General features: G+C 39.8%; 2 protein-coding genes and 1 long non-coding RNA gene across 6 annotated transcripts in view; 1 reads left to right on the top strand and 2 right to left on the bottom strand.

Moving 5' to 3' along the window:
* Nucleotides 1–52: 52 nt before the first annotated feature.
* rnf11b (ring finger protein 11b) lies at nt 53–11,093 on the bottom strand. 2 transcript variants are annotated; one of them, XM_008335681.3, is made up of 4 exons: nt 10,512–11,093; nt 3,708–3,877; nt 2,540–2,734; nt 53–1,111 (listed from the first exon to the last, which is right to left on the bottom strand). In XM_008335681.3, exons 1-3 carry the CDS (start codon nt 10,632–10,634, stop codon nt 2,563–2,565), a joined length of 465 nt encoding a protein of 154 aa, XP_008333903.1. In that variant the 5' UTR covers nt 10,635–11,093; the 3' UTR covers nt 53–1,111; nt 2,540–2,562. The 2 variants fall into 2 exon arrangements, with proteins under 2 accessions (XP_008333903.1, XP_008333896.1); XM_008335674.3 differs by having other exon boundaries at nt 53–2,734.
* Nucleotides 11,094–11,509: 416 nt separating this feature from the next.
* Nucleotides 11,510–24,719, bottom strand: part of ttc39a (tetratricopeptide repeat domain 39A) — a 22,883-nt gene continuing 9,673 nt past the window's right edge. For 2 of the 3 annotated variants that reach the window (XM_025053105.1, XM_008335663.3), the window contains 16 exons: nt 21,423–21,554; nt 20,354–20,394; nt 20,130–20,197; nt 19,961–20,025; nt 19,723–19,822; nt 19,088–19,153; nt 18,382–18,490; nt 18,179–18,246; nt 18,022–18,081; nt 17,229–17,390; nt 15,970–16,061; nt 15,438–15,558; nt 14,940–15,051; nt 14,144–14,258; nt 13,938–14,054; nt 12,962–13,521 (listed from right to left, as the gene is read on the bottom strand). In XM_025053105.1, coding sequence (XP_024908873.1) covers nt 13,407–13,521; nt 13,938–14,054; nt 14,144–14,258; nt 14,940–15,051; nt 15,438–15,558; nt 15,970–16,061; nt 17,229–17,390; nt 18,022–18,081; nt 18,179–18,246; nt 18,382–18,490; nt 19,088–19,153; nt 19,723–19,822; nt 19,961–20,025; nt 20,130–20,197; nt 20,354–20,394; nt 21,423–21,554 — 1,543 coding nt within the window. In that variant the 3' untranslated portion in view covers nt 12,962–13,406. Of the gene's footprint in view, nt 12,259–12,961; nt 13,522–13,937; nt 14,055–14,143; nt 14,259–14,939; nt 15,052–15,437; nt 15,559–15,969; nt 16,062–17,228; nt 17,391–18,021; nt 18,082–18,178; nt 18,247–18,381; nt 18,491–19,087; nt 19,154–19,722; nt 19,823–19,960; nt 20,026–20,129; nt 20,198–20,353; nt 20,395–21,422; nt 21,555–24,719 lie in introns of those variants that run through there. The other variant, XR_003048891.1, reaches the window with a different exon arrangement.
* LOC112486460 (uncharacterized) lies at nt 13,423–15,561 on the top strand. Its single transcript, XR_003048898.1, has 2 exons — nt 13,423–13,561; nt 15,420–15,561. It is a non-coding gene; the product is annotated as an uncharacterized LOC112486460 (long non-coding RNA).

The raw sequence follows: 24,719 nt of genomic DNA, 5'->3' as shown, positions 1-24,719 counted from the left end.
GGTCCCCATGGCATACTTCATATACACATGTACAAACACAATGAAAAGATAGTCCGTTTTGTGTATGATTTAATTCTGCCCTTCAAAGTCAAGATTCCAGGACAGTAACAGGGGCACCAACATTCAGTAGTTTGCTTAAAGACACCAGTAATAAATTATGCATCCGCTCCTGAGCCACACACGTAACGACCATGAAAGTCTGGGTTAAAAACGAACCCTCACAACTCATTTGTACACAGCCACTGAATGCAAACGCTCAAACAATAGTCAACTCTTGTCACAAGGCTGATTGAAAGTGCAAATATAATGGATCTGATTTTATTTGTGGATATTCTCAGTCATCCAGGTCATCATAATAATGTGTCTGATTCTTATAAATGATTGGTCAATGGTCTGGTGTCTGGTGTCGGCAACAATCAGAGGTGTCACCGTCACTGCAGTAAATTCCTGCGAGGTCAAGAGTTTGAGGAGTTCGACAACAGTCAGAGATCCATCACCTCAGTGGCCGATGCAAAGAAACTGTCTTTACCTTCATCGTGTGTGTGTGTGTGTGTGTGTTGTGAGTAAACACTGGTACGATTGAGCCCTTATGCTGACTGAAAAAACAAACAAAAACTGATTTTTACAGAGTCACTGGACAATTGATCAAACCAACAAACTACCTTGGGTTTTTCTGCTTCTTCCTGTGGTGTGTCTGTCAAATACATCTGACGTCCACCGTCTCGTGTCCACACCTAGTAGTCATGGCTGTGTGTGTGTGTGTGTGCAGGAAGTGAGCCAATCCTTTTGTTTCTATTCCTTCTGTCGTTATCGTAATCCGGCGCCAGCAGCACCACAGATACGCTGCGAACGCCACACTCCTCTCCTCGCTCTGTCACAGTTCATTTCAAAAACGCAGAGCAGAAGGTGTTAGTCTCGTGTTTGGTGTCGCCATCTTTGTGAAAGCACATCTTACTTCATTATACCAGTTAACAGTTTGTTTTTTTTTCATGTTCCATGTGCCTGGCTGAGTTCGTAGGTGTCTTCATGCTCATCCATAACAATTGTCCCATGCGTCCACCGCTGCCTCTTCATTGTCCAAAACTTTTGCGAATCCTGTCCAGCAGGTTAGCTGTACACACGTACATTAAGACACACATAAAGAGAACATGCCCACGTGCACACACATATTCAAACATCAGAGATCACCAGACGTCTTTGACATAATCAACACTTTGACAACAACCCCTTACTAATTCAGGATACAGTGTGCATACTGAATGTGTGTGTGTGTGTGTGTGTGTGAGAGGGTGTTTGTGTGTATTTGCCTGGTAGACAGGTGTTCGGAGCACGTGTTTGTACAGTTGGGGAGACCGGGTACGGTTGTAACATGGGGAGAGGTGTAACAACACCAATTCCACCAATCAGGGATAAGATAGGAGTTATATGATCATTTCAGTGTTTACCCACTCCGACCCCGATCCTACATGGTGGTTGTCAAGCCTGTAAACAGGCGCATGCCGATTCTATACAGAAAAAAAAATGGATTTAGAGGTAAGAAAGTACATTTTATGACCAAGACTATATTTAGTTTCATACTTATACTATTGTACATAAACAATATGACTTACATTAGATTAAATTGTAGTTTCTCAGGCAAAATGTGATGCATTTTACCTCTGCTAATTTCAAACCACTATGTTAATACAGTGGCTGACAGGTGTGGGGATGGATGTGTTCCAACCATCCCCTTACATACAACTAAGAACACTTTCTTAATTTGAATATATTTAACAGAATGCTTAGGCAGTGGACAAGAAAGACTGACAGAGGTGTGCCTGCAAATGTTTTTAAAAAAAGAATCTGATGAGGTCACAGAGAAGGGCAAGTCAGTCAGATCAGCTGCAAAGGCACATGGGATCTGCCATGTGACACAGAGCAGACACTGCAAATCACTGCAGAAGCTGAGAGAACAGGGACAAAGTGATCTTCCCAGTGTAGGTTACTCTGAGGTGCAGGAGGAAGTGTTGGCTGACTATTGGACTCAGGCTGCAGACCTGCATTATGGACTGACTCCACGTGAGGTGAGCATATGACAGGTTAGTCACTGGAGACCAGAGAAGAATTGAATACTAGCACAGGTGCCAGACAAATGGAAAAACTTTTGTGTCTATGTTCTCAGGTTTTCGATTCCACTTTCTTTTAGGTCAGAAAATATGCATATCAACTGGCAGTAATATATAACATCAAACACCCACAAACATGGGATGGGAAGCAGATGGCAGGGCCTGACTGGTTCACATTCTTTATGAAGCAGAACCCCAGCCTGTCACTGAGGAGACCAGGAGTCCACCAGCCTTACACAGGCCACAAGGTTTAACTGTTACAACCCACCCCACGACACAGGAACTCCATGTATTTGACATCAACTCACCAGGTCTGTTAGAATCGGTGCCATTTGTAGTAAACAAATGTGGGTACTTTGTGTAAAGGTTTGAGAGCTCTAGCTCAAAAATTCAGTGAGTTACAGGTGCTGAAGCAAAGGGTGTTACAACCATACCCGGTGTGCCCTATATGAGTGTGTCAGTTGGTCTCGTAGGAGGAGAGCAGAGCAGCGTCCACAGGCTCCATGCAGGAGGGGCAGGTGAAAGACCTCATCAGCCAGTCGTCTATACAGTCCATGTGGTAGGTGTGCATGCAGGGCAGGAACCGGATGGGGTCTCCATACACAAAGTCCATCATACAGATGACGCATCTGCAGACACAAACACAAACCCAGTGGTTAGCACACGCAGCACAAAATACACAATTAAAACTAAATAGATTAAGAGACTCTCTTCAGTGTTCGGATCGACTACTGGACATCATTCAGGTCCTCAACGGCTGCAGGGGAAAAAGGATGTACCACACAGTGTTCATCAACATAAACACTGCAGTTACATATGCTGCTTTATGGGTAACTAACCCTTCAGGCCTTACTGAGTTAAGATACCTGTGATATTAGGGTTGAAGATTAATCTGATTGAAACACATTTCATCTGTATGTCCATTCACTTACCATTGCTCTAATACACAGTTCACACACATGTTAATTGTGCATATTACTGGGAAAACGCTTTTGTTTCACTGAGCAGCTCGAGCTAAAAATATCCTCCCAACGCCAACTGTGTGTGTTTGCGGAGGCTTTGACTTCCGGTCACACACCCGTCTTGCATCAGAACAGCCACACAGAGCACACAGCAGTCAGTAAGTCGACGACTCAAGAGTTAACAAACTCTTTGTCAACTCTTTCTCATGTGGATTGCGAGGGATAGTAGACTGATTAATGATGTTGAGGACAACGGCCTCACTGGAGTTTTGAAAGAAATGTTTTCAACTGCAAAGATGCACAAAATGGAACCTTGGTTTTTCCAGACCTACGGTTGCACCGCCGTCACCCACTGTTTCTTCTAGCCACCGTGGCAAATATTCCGCAGAAGAAAGTAAAAGTGAAAGTGAATTATTTGTCATTGTGTCATAGCACACCACTGCACACAATCAAATGTGACCTCTTGCTTTTAACCCATCACCAAAGTGAACAGAGAGCAGTACTGAGTCATTTCTAGTGAAATGGAAAAAGAATTCCTGAGCTGGCTCTAACCAGATGTACCTATTGAAGTGGCAGTGTGTGAATATATATATAAAAATGTCTTCCTTTCTTCAGTTTGTGCACCCAACAGTTGACTCACTCTCTAATCTTCTTCTCGGAGCCGTCCTGTCCAAGGTCGTACACGCCCCTGGGTAGATGCTGGATTAGTCCAATCCTCTGAGCGATCCGGACCTGCTCCTCCTCTGTCAGCTGAGTGGCCAGCCTGGCTTGGCTGGGTGTGGGGTGATAGATGGGGATATGGATCTGTTCCTGCAGACATGAGACAAAAATGCTTGAATTATTAGCATCTGACGAGGAAAGCAGGGACATCTCAAATGCACATCAGTATTCTAGTCCTTGATCCAGAAGGCCTAGATTTGGCTGAAATTTGATGAAAAAATAACAGTACTGCTAATGCTTTCGATGAATCTTTAGCTGAAAGCTTAGACAGCCGGTTTCTTTTCAACAAAGGGTGAACAACAACCGATTACTTCAATGTTTCATATTTGATCAGTTACAGAAAATTCATAATCGGTCAGTAGGTGGGGGTGTTTCCCCACAACTTGGCCTGGCAGCTGGAGCAACAGTAAAGTAATGAATTCTTCACTTGACATCGAAGTTTTTGGCCATTTTCACTACAGGAATGAACACACAAAAATACAACACACAAAGATATTAATAATAAACACGTAATTGCTACTTATGTATAAGCCCGTGGTTTTAAAGTGTAATCAAAGCTCTTCTCATTATATTGAAACTGTAAATTATTTTAATTCGAACACAAACATGATACTGATTGATTGCAATCTCATATCAACACAATTTCCTCCACTAGGAGTACTGTTCCACTTTCTGAAGAGTTTAAAGTTGATGGTGACGTACAGCAAACATAGAAGAGACTAAACACGAAAAAGTGATTGTGGTGAAAATAAGTAGGAGGTAGTTTCCATCCTTAATATTTTTTCACTAAATTTAAAGGATATGAACAGCCGACGCTCTCCACAATCCAGCAGCTGTGCCTCGTTCTCTAAAAATGTTCTCTCAGTGGGGTTTTTTTTCCCTCTCTTTTGTCAAGTTTCTACTCACTCCACACTCTCAATTTGTGGTCTAAGTCTGCGCCTCCAACTTCACCACTTCCTTCCAGCCCTCTAAAACCCCTCAAACAATACCATCCACCTGTTTCTGCTCCCTCTTTAGAAGCACATGACTCACGACTACATATTCTCCAGTGACTTCAGGATCCAGGGAGTCAGGTCATGGGTGACACATCCATGCTAATGAGGGAGCTCATCCACAGCCATCTGTACTGACACACTGGAGATCAAACATTTGGTTTGTGAATCTTAGGAAATATAATGATAACAATGGTTATCAGTTTTCCTCCAGCCAACAGTTTAACTGCCAGGTACTGCCTTGTTCATTTCCTACTGATTATTGCAATATATCATAAAATACCAGAGAGCATTTGAATATGGCAGACCTCTCCTTCTTACAGGTTTTGACAATACCATCCAGCATGGACATGATGATCGGACTAATATTTGTTTGTTGTTTTGTTTTTAACTGTTGTGTTTAAGTTATAACCCAGTCTACAGTTTATTCATTAACATCCGGCTCCTTGAAAATGCAATTTCAAACCATTTCATGTGTAGCCTGTCTGTTGTGACATTAAAAACCATTGGATCCTTGAATATTGAACGTGGCACAAAGTGATAAACAAATTCAACTGGAAGGCTGAGTGTCACCGAGACATCTCTGTGCTCAGCCACAGCAGCACACGGTCATCTTCTCATCATCTACACTTTTGTGAAACATTATTCTAAAAGTGAAATCAATCCCAATCTGCAGGTAAAAACCAGAAGTAGCGAATTTGAAAAAGTCTGACTTCACAGTTTGCAGAGATCAGGTTAGCTACCATATGTTGGGCCATGAGTCAGCATAACATTAACAGCTGAGACATTCGGCTGCTACGCTAAGGCCAGGCAACAGAAATAAAAGACAGAGACGGAGAGAGACTGAGAGACAGGTGGCAGCTGAGCAAATGCTCCTCCGAGCATATTCAGCAGCATTACTGTCCTGTGTCTAACACTGCTTCTTTAGTGTGTGAGATGGGACGTGACAACTGTGACTGCAGGGCGACCAGAAAGACAACAGTCAGACAAGACGAAGAGTGAAGCACAGAGCGAGAAAAGGAAGTGAAAGAACAACAATCAGGGACGCAGGACAAGCTAACTGCAGAAGCTGGTTTCCTTTGCCAAGCATGATGTTGGCTGCTGATATCAGACAGAAGCAGCAGCAGAAAGTGACAATCTGGCAGAGCAGGGCTACGAAAAAGTGAGCAGGGAAGGCACTGAAAATAAACATTTGGACAAAGACACGGGAATAAATCAGAAGAGGGAGAAAAGTATTTCACCTTTGTCCTTGTCATAATATCAATAGTTAAGAGAAAGAAGGAGAAAGAATGGCAGGATGAAACATGGAGACAAGTTATTTATGAGCAGTTATTACGAGACTGTAGCCACGTGAAGGAGGGAGCAGAGAGCTACGGCCACACAGGTCCCTTTCACTGACTATGTTACTGGATTACAACAAATGTCTAGAATGTGTGGATTTACCCAGGTTTCCTACAACAACACGTGTCTTGTACATTTACAAGAGCAGAGTTTCATTACTGTAAAGCATCGACGTACCTAATACATGGACCCTGTATGTGTTCAGTTTGATTTGAAATTTAAGACAAAATAATGGGATAAAATATGTCACATTTAATGACAATCTTTCTTTATGAGCGTGGCACTTGAAGCCGACAGAATCAATTAATGTTAGTATTCTGCTGTGAACGTTAGCCTCAGCGGTCCTGGTTCAGCTTTAAAATGTTGAAAATAACAGCTGTAACTGCAATGTGAGTTGAAATGTATTAGACAGACAAAAAATTACAAATGATTAAGATAACATTATAAAACATTTTGAATAACTATGATTTGTTAAAATAATACTTTTTAACCCTATCCCAACATCAAATGAATAGTCTGCAGTTCTACCCCTCTGTATGTCCCAGAATCCCCTTAACTACCACCACTAACTACCACTTTTTCTGACTAGATTTATTGTGACTTTTAGGTCAGGAGATGGCACTATTCATTTTCTTGGTGTTGAGATAAACTTGTCAGCAGCAATAATGTAATATGAAACAATAAGAATTGGCAACAACTTTGACACAGTCATGTATGTTGACTGTTTACATATTTAAATTGCACAATTTTGTTGTCTTTAATTTGAAATACTTGTTCAAAATACTTGTAGTTTTTTGCCACAGTGGGCCTTATACTCACACAAATAAATAGACCAGACAGCAAAAAGGCTAATGAAACGTGTGCATGGAAAAACCAACATTAGACAGCGAGCAAAAATACATGAGCACTGTGGGTATTTTTGAACTAGCATCTAAATAGAAATGCAGTGTAAAGGTCATTGTGCTAAATAAATTAGAGCAAACAAGTGGCTGAACGCACACACGGGCACACAGATGCCTGCTCTCTGCTATCTACCACAGCTCAGTCCCACAGCAATGAGTCAGCACTTGTTGCACCAGCTGCTTTCAGCACGTGCTTAAGGCGACACAAACACACACAGACACACACACACACAGCATTCTCAACAACATGACAACCTCAAACACAGTCCGGAGAGTGCAGTGCATACATGTTTATATCATCATATCCCCACAATTGAAATACTGCAAATAATTTAGACGACAATTTAGTAAAAAAAAATTAACAAAGTATTTTCAGACCAAGGGAGTTGTTTTTATATCTGTATTGTGAATGTGAGGACAATGTGTCCCTTTGTTCTTCAATCCAGGGTGGAGGTTCGGCCTCCAGTCCTTCAGATGCCAGACTGTGGACCGTCTCTTTTAACCAGGAAATGTCTCAACAGTAACACTACAGCCTTGGGCCAGACAGTAGTCACACCCTTGTCCAGATGGTAGAAATTCACCTCCTCTGATTCACAGCTAACTCCAGACTGTTGGGAAACACTGGTATTCCCAGGAAACTGATGTCAGTCCACTGTCATGGGGCAAAGTGAAAATGAGGAGCTGTGTTTCAAAGCTGACGTTGAGTAATTGAACTGTAAGTCTGCTCATTTATATACTTGGTGTTTCACTGTGAACTTCAGACTTGAACACATGCAGAAGATCAGCAACGACTCGTAACTAAAGAGCAGTGATGCTGGAATATTGTGACCTCTGCTGTGGTGGTTTAGTGTTGAGCGTCACATTTAAACGGTTGAACTGTTGAGGAAAGGCACCTCTCAGAAAGGAGAGGAAGGAGGTCGAGACAGTAAATGGACCAGTGTGGTATGAGACACAGCCAGTCTGCTATTTGACTGCCTGTGTTTGTAATGTGCATAGGGTTTTTATTTCTAAGATTGGCTGTCTCAAACGTATTTATGTGATGAATATAAACCATGAACCAAGGAGACGTATTGTTGTTTTTAAAGGTGTGAAAGTTTATAACAGATTTCATTGATGGACAGATAAAAATTCATGATGCACTGCAACTGACCGTAAAACTATTAATTCAATTGTGAAATAATAATATATGTTTTTACATAAAATGTAAATGTCAAATTGGTATTTTGATTAATTACTGACATTTATTTAATTATTTAAGGGTGTATTTATTTATTTAATGTAGGCACTTTCAGTCCTCCATACTAAATGACACAGCAGGTAATTGTTTGCGTCTGCCTTTTTTTTATGGCAGATGTCTCGTGGGTTGTTTCTAAACTCCGTTGCTATATGAATATGCAGGTAACACAGCAGCAGCAGCTGAATCTCCAGAGGATGTAGACACGACAGCAACGCTTTGGTGAATGAGGTCGTGTTTTAATTGGTCTTTGACAAGAACTTCGACAAGTGTTTTTTTCCAGCAATGGGAACGAAGTGGATTCTTCCATACAATCAACTGTTCAGGATATGACAACATCCTGTCAAAGTACTGTGATGCATCACACTGCTGCAGTAGTTTATGAAAAAGCAAACAACTCTACATGATTATGGTTATCAATCCTGGCTTTCTCCTTAGGTAAAAAGTGATGTGTTACATGACAGAAAAAAGTCTAAAATACTAAACAACGCCATGGTCTTGATAGAGGATTATATCTGAGAGAGTGAGAGTGAGAGAGAGAGAGAGATCCAAAAGCATGGCTTTTAACCAGTTATTATCATGTACAGTGTAAACAAACAGCACAAGAACTTTGGTTACACAGCTGGAAGATAAGTCAGAGCTGAAAACAAACTGAGGAGAGTATATTTTCCCCGTCAGACCAGAACATCTGATCTAATTTCATGCTGCTGTGTCCAAAACATGATGTACTCGTAGCCAACTGTACTCGGACAAGGATCGACAAATTAGGACAGTGTGGTCAGTTCAGGTACAATCTGAAAAGTCACATCTCACTGCTTAGAAAGAAAAACTGTTGTGTCACAGTGATGACTCCAGGAGGTTTTAGATGTTCATTTCAGGCCTTCAGTGCCTTTAGTTTCCTAGAAATGTTTACTGCTTGTAATTTACATAAGTATTTAATTCTCTAATGCTTTTGACTGACTGAATGCATGACTGACCTGAAATCACCTGTGGTTCCACACTGCCTTTAAGGGACTTATCTTAACTACACTGATATTGATTGGCTTAAGCTAAAGTCTCAGCCACGGCCTTGTGTAAGAGATAGAGCAGCTGTCTCGCAATAATTGTTACACACAGAACATTACAACGACATATAAATTAATTTAACATGTGAGACACAGTCTGGGACAGAGACCCTTTTAAAATGATCACATCAGGTCGGCTTTATACATCTAGCACAAACAGGTAAACTATTTCTAGTCAAAAATTGGATTTCATTAAAAAAATGTATGTATTCTGCTTTAGGATCGATTTACTCACATTATAAATGGTGACAAAATGAGATAATATATAATAACTAATAATTATCTGGTGCTCACAGCCAACGCCAATAATTTGATATTTTTATTTAAGAATAAATGATCTGCATATGACCATTAGTCTGTGTTGACCTCAGGAGATCAAATGCTGAAATGTCAGTGTGAGCAGACAAGAAACACCAATTCATGCTACTTTTTAGACGACGTTTGAGAACAAATCCACAACAACTTATGGGTTTTAAATACATTCACTGTGTACTTAAGAATAAATCATTAATGATGGCTGATGGGAATACCAGGCACAGTAAGGACCTTTGGATATAACAAAGAGGATTAGTGTCACAGCGACTGAAGGAACAAGGTCACTGGGGTGATGGTGGATCTGCAAGCAGTTGATCCAGCCTCATTAACAAGTGGTCTCAGAGTTAGCCTTAAGTATAGAGTAGGTGCCAATAAAGCACCAAGACATGAGACACACTGCACCTCAGGTCTGGTTGTACAAAAACAAATGACGAATCCCACTTTTGGTCAACTCTGGGTGTCCAATTAACCTAATTACATGTTTTTGGCTATGAGAGAGAGAGATGAAGTACATGCAGAAAAGTAAGTACAAACAGGAACCCAAAAGCTAAACAAAAAATACTCCTACCTAAATACCAGTCGTCACTGTTTACAGTGACATCTGTTTTGTTTGTAAGTTTAAGTATAGAGATAAACTAGGTTTACTTAAAAAATTCTGTATTGATCCTTTAGTGTGAGACATTGTTGGGATTACAGTGCAATACATTTTCAAAGTTGTTGGGGTTTTTTTATATTTACCTTGAACATTCACGTTATGTATTTGGTTTGAAGTGCCAAATATGGAATGACATCACTGTATACCAAAACATCTCACTGTGCTTTAATGGCACAGTGGGCGCTCTCGGTCATACCGCGACCGTTGGGAAGACTGATTACCTGGTAGGGGGGCGGTGGCTCCTGGTCATGGTCAGTACCATCACCGTAGCTGGCCCGGTCCGACTGGGACTCGTGTAGCAACGAAATATCATCCGAGGTCGGAGATTTAAGACAGTTTCCCATCTCCTTCCTCTTCGTTTAAACTCTATCGTCTCTTTCTGTCTTTCTTCTGTCGTTTCCCGAGCAGCAAATGTCACGGTCCAATTTCACTGACGTTACGAAAGTACTAACAAGCGACAAGAATGCGCTTTTTCTTGCATTCACCGCAATGAATCTCCGACCCCAGACGACCGGAGGGCAACTCGACTCAACAAAACATCCTCAGCCAACAGCTAGCCACACAAAGAGCTAGCCTGCTAAATTCAGCTAGCACCAAATAAGATGCATCTAGCATTCGTTTAGCTGTTGAAATAATAATAATATTGCGACAAACAGAAGCTTATTGTATATTTACCACTGGAGGTATCGACACAAGAATAAAATATCTGTCCTAGTTAATTGACAGTGGCAAATAAAGTTTTCTTGAACAGACACCTCATCCGCTGCTGGCTGTTGAGGCTTCTGTCAGGGGCTTTCCAGTTCGCAGCTGCACAACAAACACAAAAGATGATGACGTATGTGCACGACACCCCGCCCACCCTCCTCAAAACATAAACACAGAGGTATACATCTTCAAATGAAAGGCTATGAATTTAAACGAGAGTAAAAATGCTCAAAAAATTACACATGTTCAAACCAACTACTGAAAACGTCTTTCAGGTATTTTTTTTAATATAATAAGCTGAATAAAAATTAATCGAATTCCATTGTCCCGCTGCCATTTTTATATGAACAAAGAATCAGATTACTCCATTACCGAGCGTCGCAAACTGCACTTTTTACCATTTAAAATTTTGAATTTTTTTTACCCTTTTTTAAGTTTAGAATTCGGTCATGTCTATTCATGTTTGTACATTAGAACCCTACAGCTATAACCAAATAAGCAGGGACAACGCAAGAAATGCAGGTGCTTGTTTTAATGGCTTACCATCTTTTTATGTTAAATTACAATAAAAACCTTTAGTATATACAGGACTGTCTTTCTGCTTAAAGGCAGCTGTGCAACACATTGATCATCAGTATCTAAGCGGATACCACGTTTGGTATATATATTACGATTGATTAATAGTTAGAACAGAAAACGTACTTTTCATATTGGAATATTGCATACAGAGAGAGACTGATGTTAACACAGTCGTCATTTTACTGTTCCTCCACCATTAAACAATTAAATTAAATCTAACTCCAAGTAATCCTTGTGATTCACAGATCATAATGTAATCATGAATTTATCAGCAGTGTTCCAAATTCCAGCACCAGAGGCGGTGAATTTCTGGGTTTGGGAAACTGTTTTTAAAGCCAAAGCTTTCCTTTCTTTGAACCACCAGCACATTTAGACACATTGTCCCATTTGTTTCTCATCATTCAAGTTATTTCCACAGTATTTTATACAGAATCATTTAGAGTTATTATGATGTCTTGACGGGCCTGGTCAAGCTTTGACAGATAGATGAGCAGCGGAGGACGTTCACAAAGGAAGAAGACTGTGGTCGTTGTCCTTCAGAGCGTCTTCACCCACTGTGGACGCAATAAGCAGGCAGGCATGCAGTCCTTCGCTGCTCAGTGTGAATGGCTTGTTTGTTCACGCTCAAGTAGTCCTGGAGACCGTCCCACACACCGGGAGGAGAAAAGGAGGAAGTCTGCCTTTCTAAAAGACACATTCATCTGTCCTCTTAAAACAGGACAATTTGTGAAAAAGATGCCATTTACAGAATATAAATTACATGTACAGTAAATAAAGTACAACGCTTGCTTCAAGTCTGATAGGCATTTTTTGTGACCGCAGACAGATTGTTTCTGACTAACAATGATTTCTGCAACAACCATGAATGCAGCAGGCTTTAAAGGTAGAATGAACCCGTCCCAAAGGAGTTTTGTCTGTCTTACTGGATATCAAGGTAAGGAAAGAAACGTATACTTAACAATATACTGTATTTACCACTTGTGAGAAACACAATTAACCAAAGTATTGTTCATTTATTTTCATTCGAGTCAGACGTACATTTGAATTGTACATCTGATTTGCAGTTTCTGGTCATGTAAAACCCAAATGATACGGAAAATGTAACAAAGTACCAGAGTACAAAAAAGTCCTGAATTCTCAACAGTGGGTTGAATCAGTGTTTCCCAAACCTTTTTTTCTGGGGACCCATATTTTAAAAGTCACAAACCTTAGTGACCCAAGTCAGTAGATAATATTCGTAAACTCCTGGGAAACATGATGCAAGACGACACAAAAAAAAAAACTCTTGCGACCCATCTGAGGGTCATGACCCAGTCTTTGGGAAACAATGTGTTAAATGGTTTTGATTGACGTTAAACATTTAAATATGTTTCTTTCAATACTTGTATTTATATTTTTCATTTACTGTGTGTCACATATCTAAAATCAATGACCTAAATTAGGTCCAATCAAATTGAATTGGTGGTGTTGTTGGCCTGGTTGGAGCAAGTTGTTAATAATTCACATTAGGTTGTTGACATTAGAGCCTTGGACTGCACACACTTTTGTTCCATGTATGTTCTACACTAAGACAGAGTTGTACTGTTAAACCAATAAGAGCGATGGAAGCAACATTTCTTCACATTTACCAATCAATCCACACGATGAACTGACTGTCATCACATTTCAGCTAAGCCAATCAGGGCCAGGTAGAGCTGCAGGCATCCCATTGGAAGAAATAAACGTGTCATCCTGACCAAATAACAAATCGCCCACCTGAAATAGTGAGTTGTGAATGAAGCTGAGTGTCAAGTCGTATTACTGCCAAGAGCTTTAGAGCCACTTTCTGTTTGTTATGGACTGGAGGGAACGTCGTTGTCATTCCCTGTGGCCCCCCTGGCTTTATGCAGAGCCGCCTGAATACGGAAGTGAGTCCGGGATTCCATGGAGTAGTTTTTGTAATTTTGCCTGAAACGTGACAACACAGACATTTGTGATCACAAAACAGGTAAACTTCAACCTTTGACAAAGATGTTCATTAACTTACATTACCAAAAATAAAAAAACTAAATTATTACTTCATATATTCAACTCCTCTTAGGAAAACGTTAGCCAAATTTTATATGTGTCTTTGGCAAAAACAAGACTCACTGCCCTTAACAATATTTTTTCAAATAATTTTTTGCAGTATACAGAATACTACTACAAAATATTTGAAATCCTCTGTGTTGCTAATGTGAGAACAGAAACCAATAGAACGACCAGGCATAAACAGAATATTACACACACACGTTAGGTCTGCAGGTTAAAGGTAAAACACAACTATATTTAGCCTTTTGTAAAAGAATATACAACACTAAATGATTGCAGTATTTGGAACATACTTTGCCGTCTCCAGTAGTTTGATAGCTTCACTGTTTCGTCCTTGTGCCAGACACAGCAGGCCGTGCTCCAGCAGTGCATTAGGAACCAGGTAGTGGTCATATTTGATCTGAGTCTCACTGCAGACAGTGTCGAAACACAGGGTTTACATTTGTACACACGTCAACTCAGTCCCTCACCAACGAGAGTGTGTGTGTGAGACACTCACTTGCAGAGAATGAGGGTGAAGTAGTGTTCTGCCTCCTCTTGGTGGCCCAGGTGTTTGAGACACAGGCCCTTCAGCAGACTTATGAGGCACTGATCATCTATTGTGAACTCAGTCCCTGATCAACACACACAGAGCAGGACAATCAGGACGAAAGTGAACTGAGCAGGTCTGGTGCAAACTACAAACTCAAATAAACACTTTTAGCAACTCTCTGAGTGAATTTCAACACGGTTTATATACACGGTGCACGTGTTCCTGGTGAGTTTATCTACTGTAAGTTCTGCACAGTGAATGTAACTTCCTCCTTATCTGCCGCAGGCCGTGTATCTGTTTTGTAATAACTTCCTTTTTGACGAGGCTGGTGGAGATGTCCTGTCTAACTGAACAATTTTTCTTCTTCCTCCATATCATATGTTCAGATTCATTTTGTCTACTGATGGTTTATTTTTGCTGCAAGAGCATTAAAGTCAAATGTGATGAAAATATTCTAATGATTTTTATCGTTGTTTTAAAATCACCTCTTTACTGTGGCTTCGTACGACCGCCTCAGTCTTGACAACAGGCCAGTCTTCAGTTTGTAAAGACTGTCAACAGTTACGGCTAAGAGCTGAAAGATTTCATATTTCTGAGAGGAACTTCACATGAATCAACATTGGTATTTTTTTTTTTACATATCTTTCATTTTTTACCTTACCACACATTCCTACATAGTCTTCATAAAAGACTTGATAACAGATAATGATCCCAAAGTTGTCAGCATATATCAGTGAACGAACAGTTCAGTGTGGATACGTACTTGGACCGTTCTCCAGTGTAGTCTGTGCCTCTTCCAGTGTTTTCAGCATGGCCTCTGTCAAGTCTTTGTGTTTTCCAATAACTGTGTAACCGTTCCATATGTACATCATTTCCTGAACCACACACACACACACACACAAGCAGACAGGAAAAACAACACATTTAATTCCTATCACTAGTTGAACTTGAGGAGTGTATTCTGTGTGAAATCATTGAACTCTTTTTGTTTTGTTTTGTTTGTTTTGTCCCACACCAACGCAATGGGAAAAGATATTGTCGACTCAGATGGAATAAAGCACATTTAAATTATATTTAGTTAATATTTGAGCCTGGATATTTTAGCATCAACTCATTAACACTTAGCTTTCATAAACTTTCACAAAGTAACACTTGTGAAATAGTTGGTTATAATTTTTTCTGATTATGTCAGTAATATGTATAAAGTACAATCAGATTTTTCTTCTTTTTTTTTTAACAACAGACATCGTCCAGAACTGACCAGTGGAGCAGCAGGGAGAGGGATGGGGTTTTCTACGAGGTAGCGACGGGCTTTCCTGATAGCAAACTTCTCCGTTGGTAAAGACTTTCCAGCTATTTTCTGTTTAAGCCCTGGAACCTGCCTGGAATAGGAAACAAAAGAAAAAAAATCAAATGAATAAATATGTTAGTTACAATTAAAAAAAGGAGACACCTTTTCATAATGTATGTAAAAGGGGAGTGTGTCGATAGAATTACATCTTTGTTAACTTGTTAAAACAGGTCTGTCAGTTGCTTTAAAAGTGGGGACCAGGCAATACTTATTCTTTGATCCTTACAACTTTGGAATCCAGTCACATGCTCGTTTGGATGGTTCGGAGGGCCGGATTCGGCCTGCGGCCCACCAGTTGATAATCACTGATCTACATTATTTTATTATTATTTTTTATTTTGAATATTCCTTTATTATACATACTATTGTTTAGCCCAATTTTGTGGTAAAACTGTGAATTACTGCAAACCTTGCATCTTGTGTCATTGATCTGGAGGAGTACCTGAACAAAGTGAGCGCAGTCTCGCCAAAAGTTAGACAGTCGTCACTGGTCAGCATGCTCAGGTAGGCTGCTTTCATATATGCATAGGTCGCCTGGGAGAATGACAGGAGGTGTTAGTGTGAATACAAGTCAGGCTGAAATAAAAAGAAATCCAGTTACAGTCTACAGAAGGAATAACAAAGTTCTTGTACATTAACCAAAAAAAAAAGAATGTTTTCAATTTAATGGTCCCAAGGTCCGACCCTAGATCAGTGGTTCTCAATTATTTTCTGTCCCTCTAGAAATGTTTTCACACTCACCCCACCCTAATCCCAGCGAATTAAAGTACTACTGAGAACCTGAAAACATGTGTATTTTTATCTGTTCAAAACACTGTATGAGTTGCTGCCACCTAGTGACTGGAGGCTTGTTATCATTACAGCATTACAGCAGTGGTACACTTATGTCCAGGGTGTCATATTCTATTGGAAGCCCCTCCCAGGGGGGGCCCGCCCCACTATTTGAGAAGCACTGCCCTATAGGCCGATAACAGGAACTGTGGACCTGCAGCGCCTGGCTGTTAAAAACTGACAAGTTACATGATGAGGCAGAATCACGTGTTGTTTTGCATGTTTTTGATTGATATGTCTGACGTCCTAATGTGAACTGGAAATGTCTGCCTCAGTGTGAGTACAAGGAAAAGACAGTGTCCACTGCAGGCCGTTGACAGTTAAAGAAGATTATTCAATACAAGTTGTTAAAATTACTCATACAATACTGCAATACTCACTGTCCTCATTCAAAGTGACCCAGTGGTAAACTTCCCGTTCTCGCAGATGCAACAACTGATGCAACCCAACCTGGGATGTGAGGACCAGGTGGTGCTCAGAGTGCTCCTTCATTTTAGTTTTAAACATTACTGCCATCATTTGCTTTGACCAACAGGGGGCCTTCACTTACCACTGCAGTACATGCCTCAGATCAGCGACATGCTGGGTTGTGATACTTTCTGTTTGACTCTGTGTTTTGCTGGTGGTGTAACAACATCCGTGACAACATGTGGGAGGCAGTGAGTGAGGCTTTCTACTCTTCCAGCTAACTGCTAACCGCGCCATCTGACAAGATTCTCGCAGTGTTCCTGTTGTTGTGTTTCCTCTTTCTCACCTTCAGTTTGAATATGAAATGAACGCTACGACTGTGATTCAATCCTAACTCTAAAATAAGCAGCCTTAATAATCTGTGAAAGTTCAGTCATTCATACGACTGTCCTCGGTTCAAACCTTAGACCACGAGTTCTCTTTGCTCAGCAGGTCAGCGTAGAAGTACGCCATCTTCCAGTGTCTCTTGTAGGTGAAACACCACATGAGCTCCCAGTAGCACATGTGGTGAAACTGCTTCCACTGCTGCTGAGCCTCGCAGCACTCCTGAAAACACTTGATGGCCTAAAAACCAACAGAAGAACGGAACCGACGTCGATAACTGATCCTAACTCTTTTATTTCCAACAGAAATAAAATCACGGTGGTTGATCACAGAGATTAAATTAGCTCCTGTTGTGATGCTAATTGTGATGCTAAAATGCTACACAAGTGAGTAAAATAATTCATTTCACTGTATAGTTTTAACAAAGGAATTCAAGTATTTTTGAACTGTGTTGGTGAAATTATTCTACTGCCAAGTAATGTGTACTGTCTCCTGTATGTATACAAATGGATTAGTACTTTATCTGTACTTTGAATACCATGTGACCTACAACTACATGAGCAAAGATCTAGTACTTTATCTGTACTTTGAATACCAACTACAACTACATGAGCAAAGATAAATTATTTAACAATATTTGTAAAACATATTCTGCTTTACTTTTATTGTTGATATTAATGCAGTATAATACTGACTGTTTGTACGTCACCCTGATAAGTATGGGAGGAGAATTTTAATAATTTTAAGAATTAAATTTAAGAATTTGTCCATTAAGATTAAGAATGTGTTTTGTCAATTTGGACAATACAAACTTGACTTTAAATGTATTTTTAGTGCAGTGGTGACTGCGTGTCACTGCGGGTAGACTCACAGCATCCAGGTTGCCTTTGATTTCTTCTATTCGACCAGCAAAAAACAGGAAGATGGATCCCTAAAAGACAGAAAGTCAGGATATCAGTTAGGGATTCAAATAGTGTAGCAAATTAAAATAAAGATTTTTTAAATTAAATTGACGACATATGACAAACCGTGGGATATTTTTTTAGATATGGCTGCAGGAGTTTTTCAGCATCTTCAACGTCTCCCTCTCCAGTGCCTGGAAGAAAGGAAATAATATCTTGGATCACAACAGAATTCCTAACAAAACAGATGAAATCACAACAGAATTCCTAACAAAACAGATAAAACAGACATTCTGTGTGTGTGTGTGTGTGTGTGTGTGCTTCCTCACCTAATATGAAGCTCATGAAGGTGTGATAACAGAGCAGCAGCATGTTGCAGAGGAAAGACCTGAAGGTGCTCTCTACTGAACCTTCCAGGAGCTGCTGCAGACCAAACTCCTACACAGGTCCACACACAAACACTGACTTAAATACACACAATCAAGTGACCATATTTTGACTCATTTTACAGTAATAGAAAAAATATTTAAATATTTCTGAACTGTAATGAAAATTATTTATTTGTTTTATTGTCTTTTTTGGTGTATTTTCAATGATTGAAAATACATTACATTTCATATCCAAAGCGATACTTGCCTTTCAGGGTATTTCTGTAGTCATTACATAAACCAAACCAATCATTTCACAAGTTGAAATCATTATTTCACACAACCAACTTCAAAAGTCCCAGAAAGTGTACAGTCATTGCAGTCAGAAGACAACTGTATCACTTCTTAAAGGTTTCGTCTCGTGCTTTTACTAAATGTGTCAGGTTAGTTGTCAGCGCAGGAGTAAATTAAATAATTTCACCCCAAATCTCAGAAAACAGTTCCTGTGACTCAGCTTTGAAGTGGAATTTAAATCAGCAACTCAGGATATGAATCATTCACCACAACACCTTCAGGGAATCTCGACCACAGCCAACAACTGAACAGCTACAGTCGTACTACTGTCGGGATCTGACCGTACGTGTCGTCGAATGTGAAGAACACTCACCTTGTTACCAGAGAAGCCAACAAACTCCAGGAGCTTCAACGTCCGTGTGGGCAACATGGAGATCATCTGTAGAGAGAGGTGAAGAGGTCAACAACAACAACACTACTGATGGAATGTGAATCAACTTGAAACGATCAAGTACAAGTACGTGTACAAATCACAGTATCCACTGCCTTCATTTAAGAATATTATTTATGTGTTATGTCAATACACTGCATTTAACCTAAAATCCAAAACAAAAGGCCTAAAGTGAACTGAAATGAGCTCATAGTTAGTTAGGTAAAAACTGGTCAAAACAGGCAAATGTTTGGCAATTATTGAGCAAAACATATCTCAGTGAGACATAAATATATGCAAACTAGTTCACAAATATAATTAAAAGTCAAAATGAAAACATTTACACTAATGAAATATAACAATAATGATTAATAAAGGACAGCAACAAATGCTAGCTGGGCCACAATACAAATGTTTCTACTATTCATCAGTTCAACACCAATAAGCTTTCATTCAAGTTACACATTTTATTTCTCCAGCTTTCATTCATTGAAATTGGGAATGTGATGGTTTACAAGAAGATGAAATAAACGTCCTCTCCTCAGCCCTTCAGGCCTACAGTCAGCCTTAGCACTCACCAGATTAAAGGCACCTATTCCCAGCTTCACACCACCCTCAAAATGGCCGTGATTGTCACCGTTAGTGTATCCAGCAGACTGGAGGACTGTGTGCAGCTCCCTGGAGAAGAAGACAACAACTGTCGTCATGTTTAGGCTTTAGAAGGTCAGGCAAAGGTGTATTATTATTATTATTATTATTATTATTATTATAATTATAAATATTATTATTGTTATTATTCAGAAGCCTCCTTCTTACTTGTATGTCTGATAGCTGTTTCTGACTTTAATCCCACCTTTAATGAAACTGATCATGTTTTCATCCTGTGGAAGGACACAAAAGACAAATGAGTGGTAAAAAAAAAACATTCTTTAGTTATGATAAAACTTTATTTCATTAGTTGTGGTGGATTATCTGCCCTACTGACCTGTAGGAAGGTTAGTGCTGCCCTCTGCAACAGACACTCCGCGTAGCAAACCTCAGCATGAAGTTCCTCTGAGGGGAAGAAGATGACGTCACAACGAGCCCCAGTGATGGTGCATACAACAGCCGTACACACACACACACACACACACACACACGCGCACACACACTCTGTTGGTATTTGGCTTTCATGAACCACATTTCACTCATACTGTCATGGTGTCTGACCTTCTGTGAAGTTTTTGGTGAAGCTGGATTTCTTGCGGTGTCTGCAAAGCAACGGGAGACAAAATACACTTGTCAGTGGCCCAGTCTCACTGCACATCACACCCAGATGTATACACCCCAGCACTTCACTGCTCATCTTGTTTCCAGTGCAAACAGTGACTCAGCCCCTCTGCCCCCCATTAAGGCCAGGAAGGATGCTGCAGGATGAAGTTACCACAAGGTGCTGACTGTGCAATAAGTTTCCTATCAACAGCTACGTCCTTCAACAAAAAAGCAGCTCTGACTCAACAACAGCTTCGGCCACACAAAAGGAAAAATCTCTTTTCATCAGGTCATGGCATAATGATCACCTTCTGTCCTGATACATTTCAATTGATTTCATTGATAGATAATGGTATTTAAATGCAAGATTCAATATTTTTTCCGACTCTCCTAGGTTTAATATCAGATATAAAAACTAGTCAGTTTGAACTGCAAATATTTTCTCAAAATGCTGCTTTGAAGTCAAACATTTTAAAGTGAAATTTGTGTTCAAACACTGTAATCTTAGTGTTATGTCATAAAAATGAATTATATTTCTAGTGAGCAAATGAGTCCTCTCACACAAGAAAACCTGGATGGAGTTTGTTTGTAGGATAGAATTATGAAAAGGCTATAAATGTTTCCACCAAACACCCAAACCTCCTATTTTTCCCATTTGGCAAAATAGATTTGATTCTTTTCTCTGTTACTACCTTTGCGTTGTTGCTCCCTGGAGGGAGTTTCTCTCCCTTTACTGTCACAACTCTTTTTTTAGTGTCAGAATGACTTCACTGACTTGATGTTTTTCTGTCCTTTATTATTTCTGCAAATGTTTTATCAGGTTTACCAAGAATGTGGCAGAGACATACCCCCGCATCACCCTGACATATCCTGCGATTTCTGCCAACGTCGCATCAATATTGATCCTCAGCATCTGATGGAGCCATCTCCAGTTTAAGAATTTGGGCTGACACTTAATGACTCATTGAAAAACAAGTCCCTGGGTCGGACCCTTTTCTAAAGCAGCGCTCTGAGCACCAGTCCTCACCTCTGACAGATGGCCTGGGCCTCCTTCATGGTGTTTCCTGCAACCAGGATGTGCTGAGGATCAAAGGTCATCATGGCCTGCATCTCTAGGATGGTGGCGTAGGTCAGAGCGTGGTACATGCTGTCTTTGGTTCTGTTAAAAAAAAAACAAAAAAAACAGTGGCACCGCACCAGTGTTAATAAAGCTGAACGAAACAAGGCATTAAACATAAGGCAAATGTCTAAAATGAATTTTAAAAAATATGAAAACAAATATTAACCTTTAAGATGTGTAGCAATAATAATAATATTAAAATATAAATAGATCTAGCTCCTTAAAATAAAAAAATATAAGGACATATTCCTATTATATCAAATGAAATGAGAACTGTATTTGTCCTTGAAGTCAGTACACAACAACAACGTGTCTACTCATCGATGTGTTCCACAGAGCAGCAGTGGGCTGCACGCACTTTTCAAGGGAAACGGACAAACAGACACAGGTCTATTTATACCTTCTGTTGTTGTGCCACGTCAGTGACTTAGTGAGTGACACACACACAGTGACACACTTGTGCTTTAAGTCAGAGAAAGTTTGTCATTCCAGTTCTGAGAGTTATTCAAAGGTGCAGAGTTTATTTATGTCACAGTAGAAAATTGTTATTTATGTTAGAATAACACACCAGAAACACACACACACACCACAAACACACACACACACAAGAAATGTATTTCATTTATAATGTCTCAGTCTAATGGTTAAACCAACCAGCTTTCGTATCTTGTATTTATTTGTACCATTAGATGAGGTGTGCAGAGGAAGGCCGTCAGCCCACATCACATCACTGACGCTTCGTGTGTTGCCCACACACTCACTGGTGACAGCCTTCTCTCTAATGTTTCTCTGGCTTCAAAGCAGCCGTTCATGATGAGAGGAAAGTGCTCCACAGCTGCCAACACGCCACCAAAACAAAACAAAAACCAACTATTTCTTTGTTTCTAATGTAATGTTTACATTTAGAACAGACATTTAGGTTTAAGTTTCCTGGCAGGTAACGTGGTTGACAGGCAGTCAACCTTTCAACCTAGCTAACGTAGTTAGTTTTCTGGTTCTGATTTCACTCGTTGACTGGTAAACAAGAAAATACTTCATAAAAAAACATGACGTCATTTCACTGTCTGTAGAACAACAGGGTCAAAGTCAAGCTAAAAACACTTGACATGACTCAACACAGGAGACAGGAATTCCTCACACATTTGTTTACAGCACAGCAGTGACTTTCAAACATTCTGAGAGCCACACTGAGATATTACCCACGGACACGGCTGCTCATCCTTGAGGCTGAAGGACTAAAGCTGGGACTCTGACATTCATAACCTACTACACAATTCTCCACGGTGTGATTTTGTAAAAAAGTAAAGTAAAAAATAAGGCAGACTCTGTACTGCTAACTGTGACCTCAACACAAGCTGCTGACTTCTGTCACAGCATGTCCTAACTGTTACTTAAAAATGACATTCAAAGTCAAAGCCAACGTTAGTGAAAGTTAGTACTAAAGTAACAAGAGGTTTTACAGCATATAAATCTCAGAGCCGCAGCACCGCAGGATATGATAGGATACATTTTTACATATGTAAGAATTTGCCCTGTTGGTTATTGTATTATGTAACACACAGCTACACCTCCACCATCAGACTGTCTGGTCTGGACCTGGTCTGCTGGCAGGTTTAAACAGGGCAGGCTAACATGAAGAAGAGGATTGGTTAAGACAAATAAAGTACAGCAAACACCAGCAGACATGTTGGTACGGAGACGTGAATTGGTCTGAACCATGACTCAGATAAAAAACCCCAAAAAAAACGATATATTGCTAAAGGCTCAAAAAGATAATCGTGTATAACAGAGTAGAATTTACCACAGGTTGTCAATGAAGTTACATAACCAGGGCCACCTTTGTCGTTTTTAATCTGATTAATCACAGGGCAGCTGTTGGTTAATCATGGATACCTAATAATTCAGGATTAATCATGGTATCATGTAATGTTTACATTTAAAACAACCAATCTCCCTCATGGTTCAACATTCTAGACCCTGACACATTGAACGTCACCATTGGCTGCAGCTTGTACTTCATTTTTTTCAACAATTAAAAATTGTTTGAAAAGGTGTTTATTTTCACGCAGTTGTTTTTTTGAAGCAAAATATAATTTGAAGATGAAGAAATAAATGTGCCCTAACCATCATTTATAAAAAACCCAAATGGATCTGTGCTTTTTTTGTGTGTTTTTTGCCCCTAATTTTATAACTGCTGTAATGATTCTGCTTCAAGGTTGGATATGTTGTGCCTTCAGTTACCTCACTTAATTCTCTTAACTTATTACCTCAAACCATGACGGTTCAATTTGACTGATTTGGGAACTGTGACTCACTGGGTTTATTTTGTTTTTTAAGGTCCATCAGCAGTGAACACTAGAAGTTGGTTGTTCAACCCAGATCAGCTCGCCTGGAACCGACAACATTGGTTTGTGAAGCAACGATTTCAAGCTTTATGGTAAACACAGCAAACTGTGTTCTCTACAGAACAGACAGAACATTCTGAAGCCTCATTATGACACGTTTGTAGAAGAAGTAAACTGGGCCTGGGGAGTGGCTCTGTGCCGCAGAGAAAAGACACCAGGGCGGAGGAGGACACCAGCGCTGCTAAATACTCTGATAATAGAGCCACAGACAAAGGGAAGTGAACAGTAAAGTAACCTGATGACGACACAGCCTTGGAATACAATGGTGGAGCATGTGGTTGGACACTTCACTGTAAATAAGAACACTGGGCCTAAAGCTAATACTAGCATGCTAACAGGTTACGCTGATGTGGACATTTCTAATGTCAACATGTATTTTAAATGGCAGACAAAAGGACATGAATGTTGCCGTCATGTTTTGAAAGTTACCAGGGACGAATGTTGCCGTCATGTTTTGAAAGTTAAACCAAGGAAGTAATCAGATTAGTTCACCACCAGGGGGCAACTTCATTGACTAAGAAACAAACAAATCTATTTAAAATGAACTGTAATTAAAATATAATTTATTTGAAAGGCAAAGGCAAAATGGCACATTTGAACCAGATGTGTCACTTGATTTGACAGTAAAAATAGCTGTCTAATAGAATAGAGCAAATGGATTTGGTTTAATATGGAGTAGGTTTATAAATTTAAAAAATAATTTAATTACAAATGAATAACTGGTGTGTAAAACAACACAATGTTTACAAAGCTGTGACTTAAAACTTGGCATCATATCCAGACACACTTTTTATTTTAT

Source organism: Cynoglossus semilaevis, chromosome 2 (assembly GCF_000523025.1).
Source record: "Cynoglossus semilaevis isolate Cse_v1.0 chromosome 2, Cse_v1.0, whole genome shotgun sequence".
Lineage (NCBI taxonomy): Eukaryota > Metazoa > Chordata > Actinopteri > Pleuronectiformes > Cynoglossidae > Cynoglossus > Cynoglossus semilaevis.
The sequence above is the reverse complement of the archived record's forward strand: the minus strand, read 5'-3'. Positions and strand labels throughout refer to the sequence as shown.

Coding starts and splice junctions, on each gene's coding strand:
- rnf11b (XM_008335674.3), bottom strand. CDS start 10,634: ATGGGAAACTGTCTTAAATCTCCGACCTCGGATGATATTTCGTTGCTA. Junction 3,878..10,511: donor AGCCACCGCCCCCCTACCAG/GTAATCAGTCTT, acceptor TCATGTCTGCAG/GAACAGATCCATATCCCCAT. Junction 2,735..3,707: donor TCCGAGAAGAAGATTAGAGA/GTGAGTCAACTG, acceptor TTGTGTCTGCAG/ATGCGTCATCTGTATGATGG.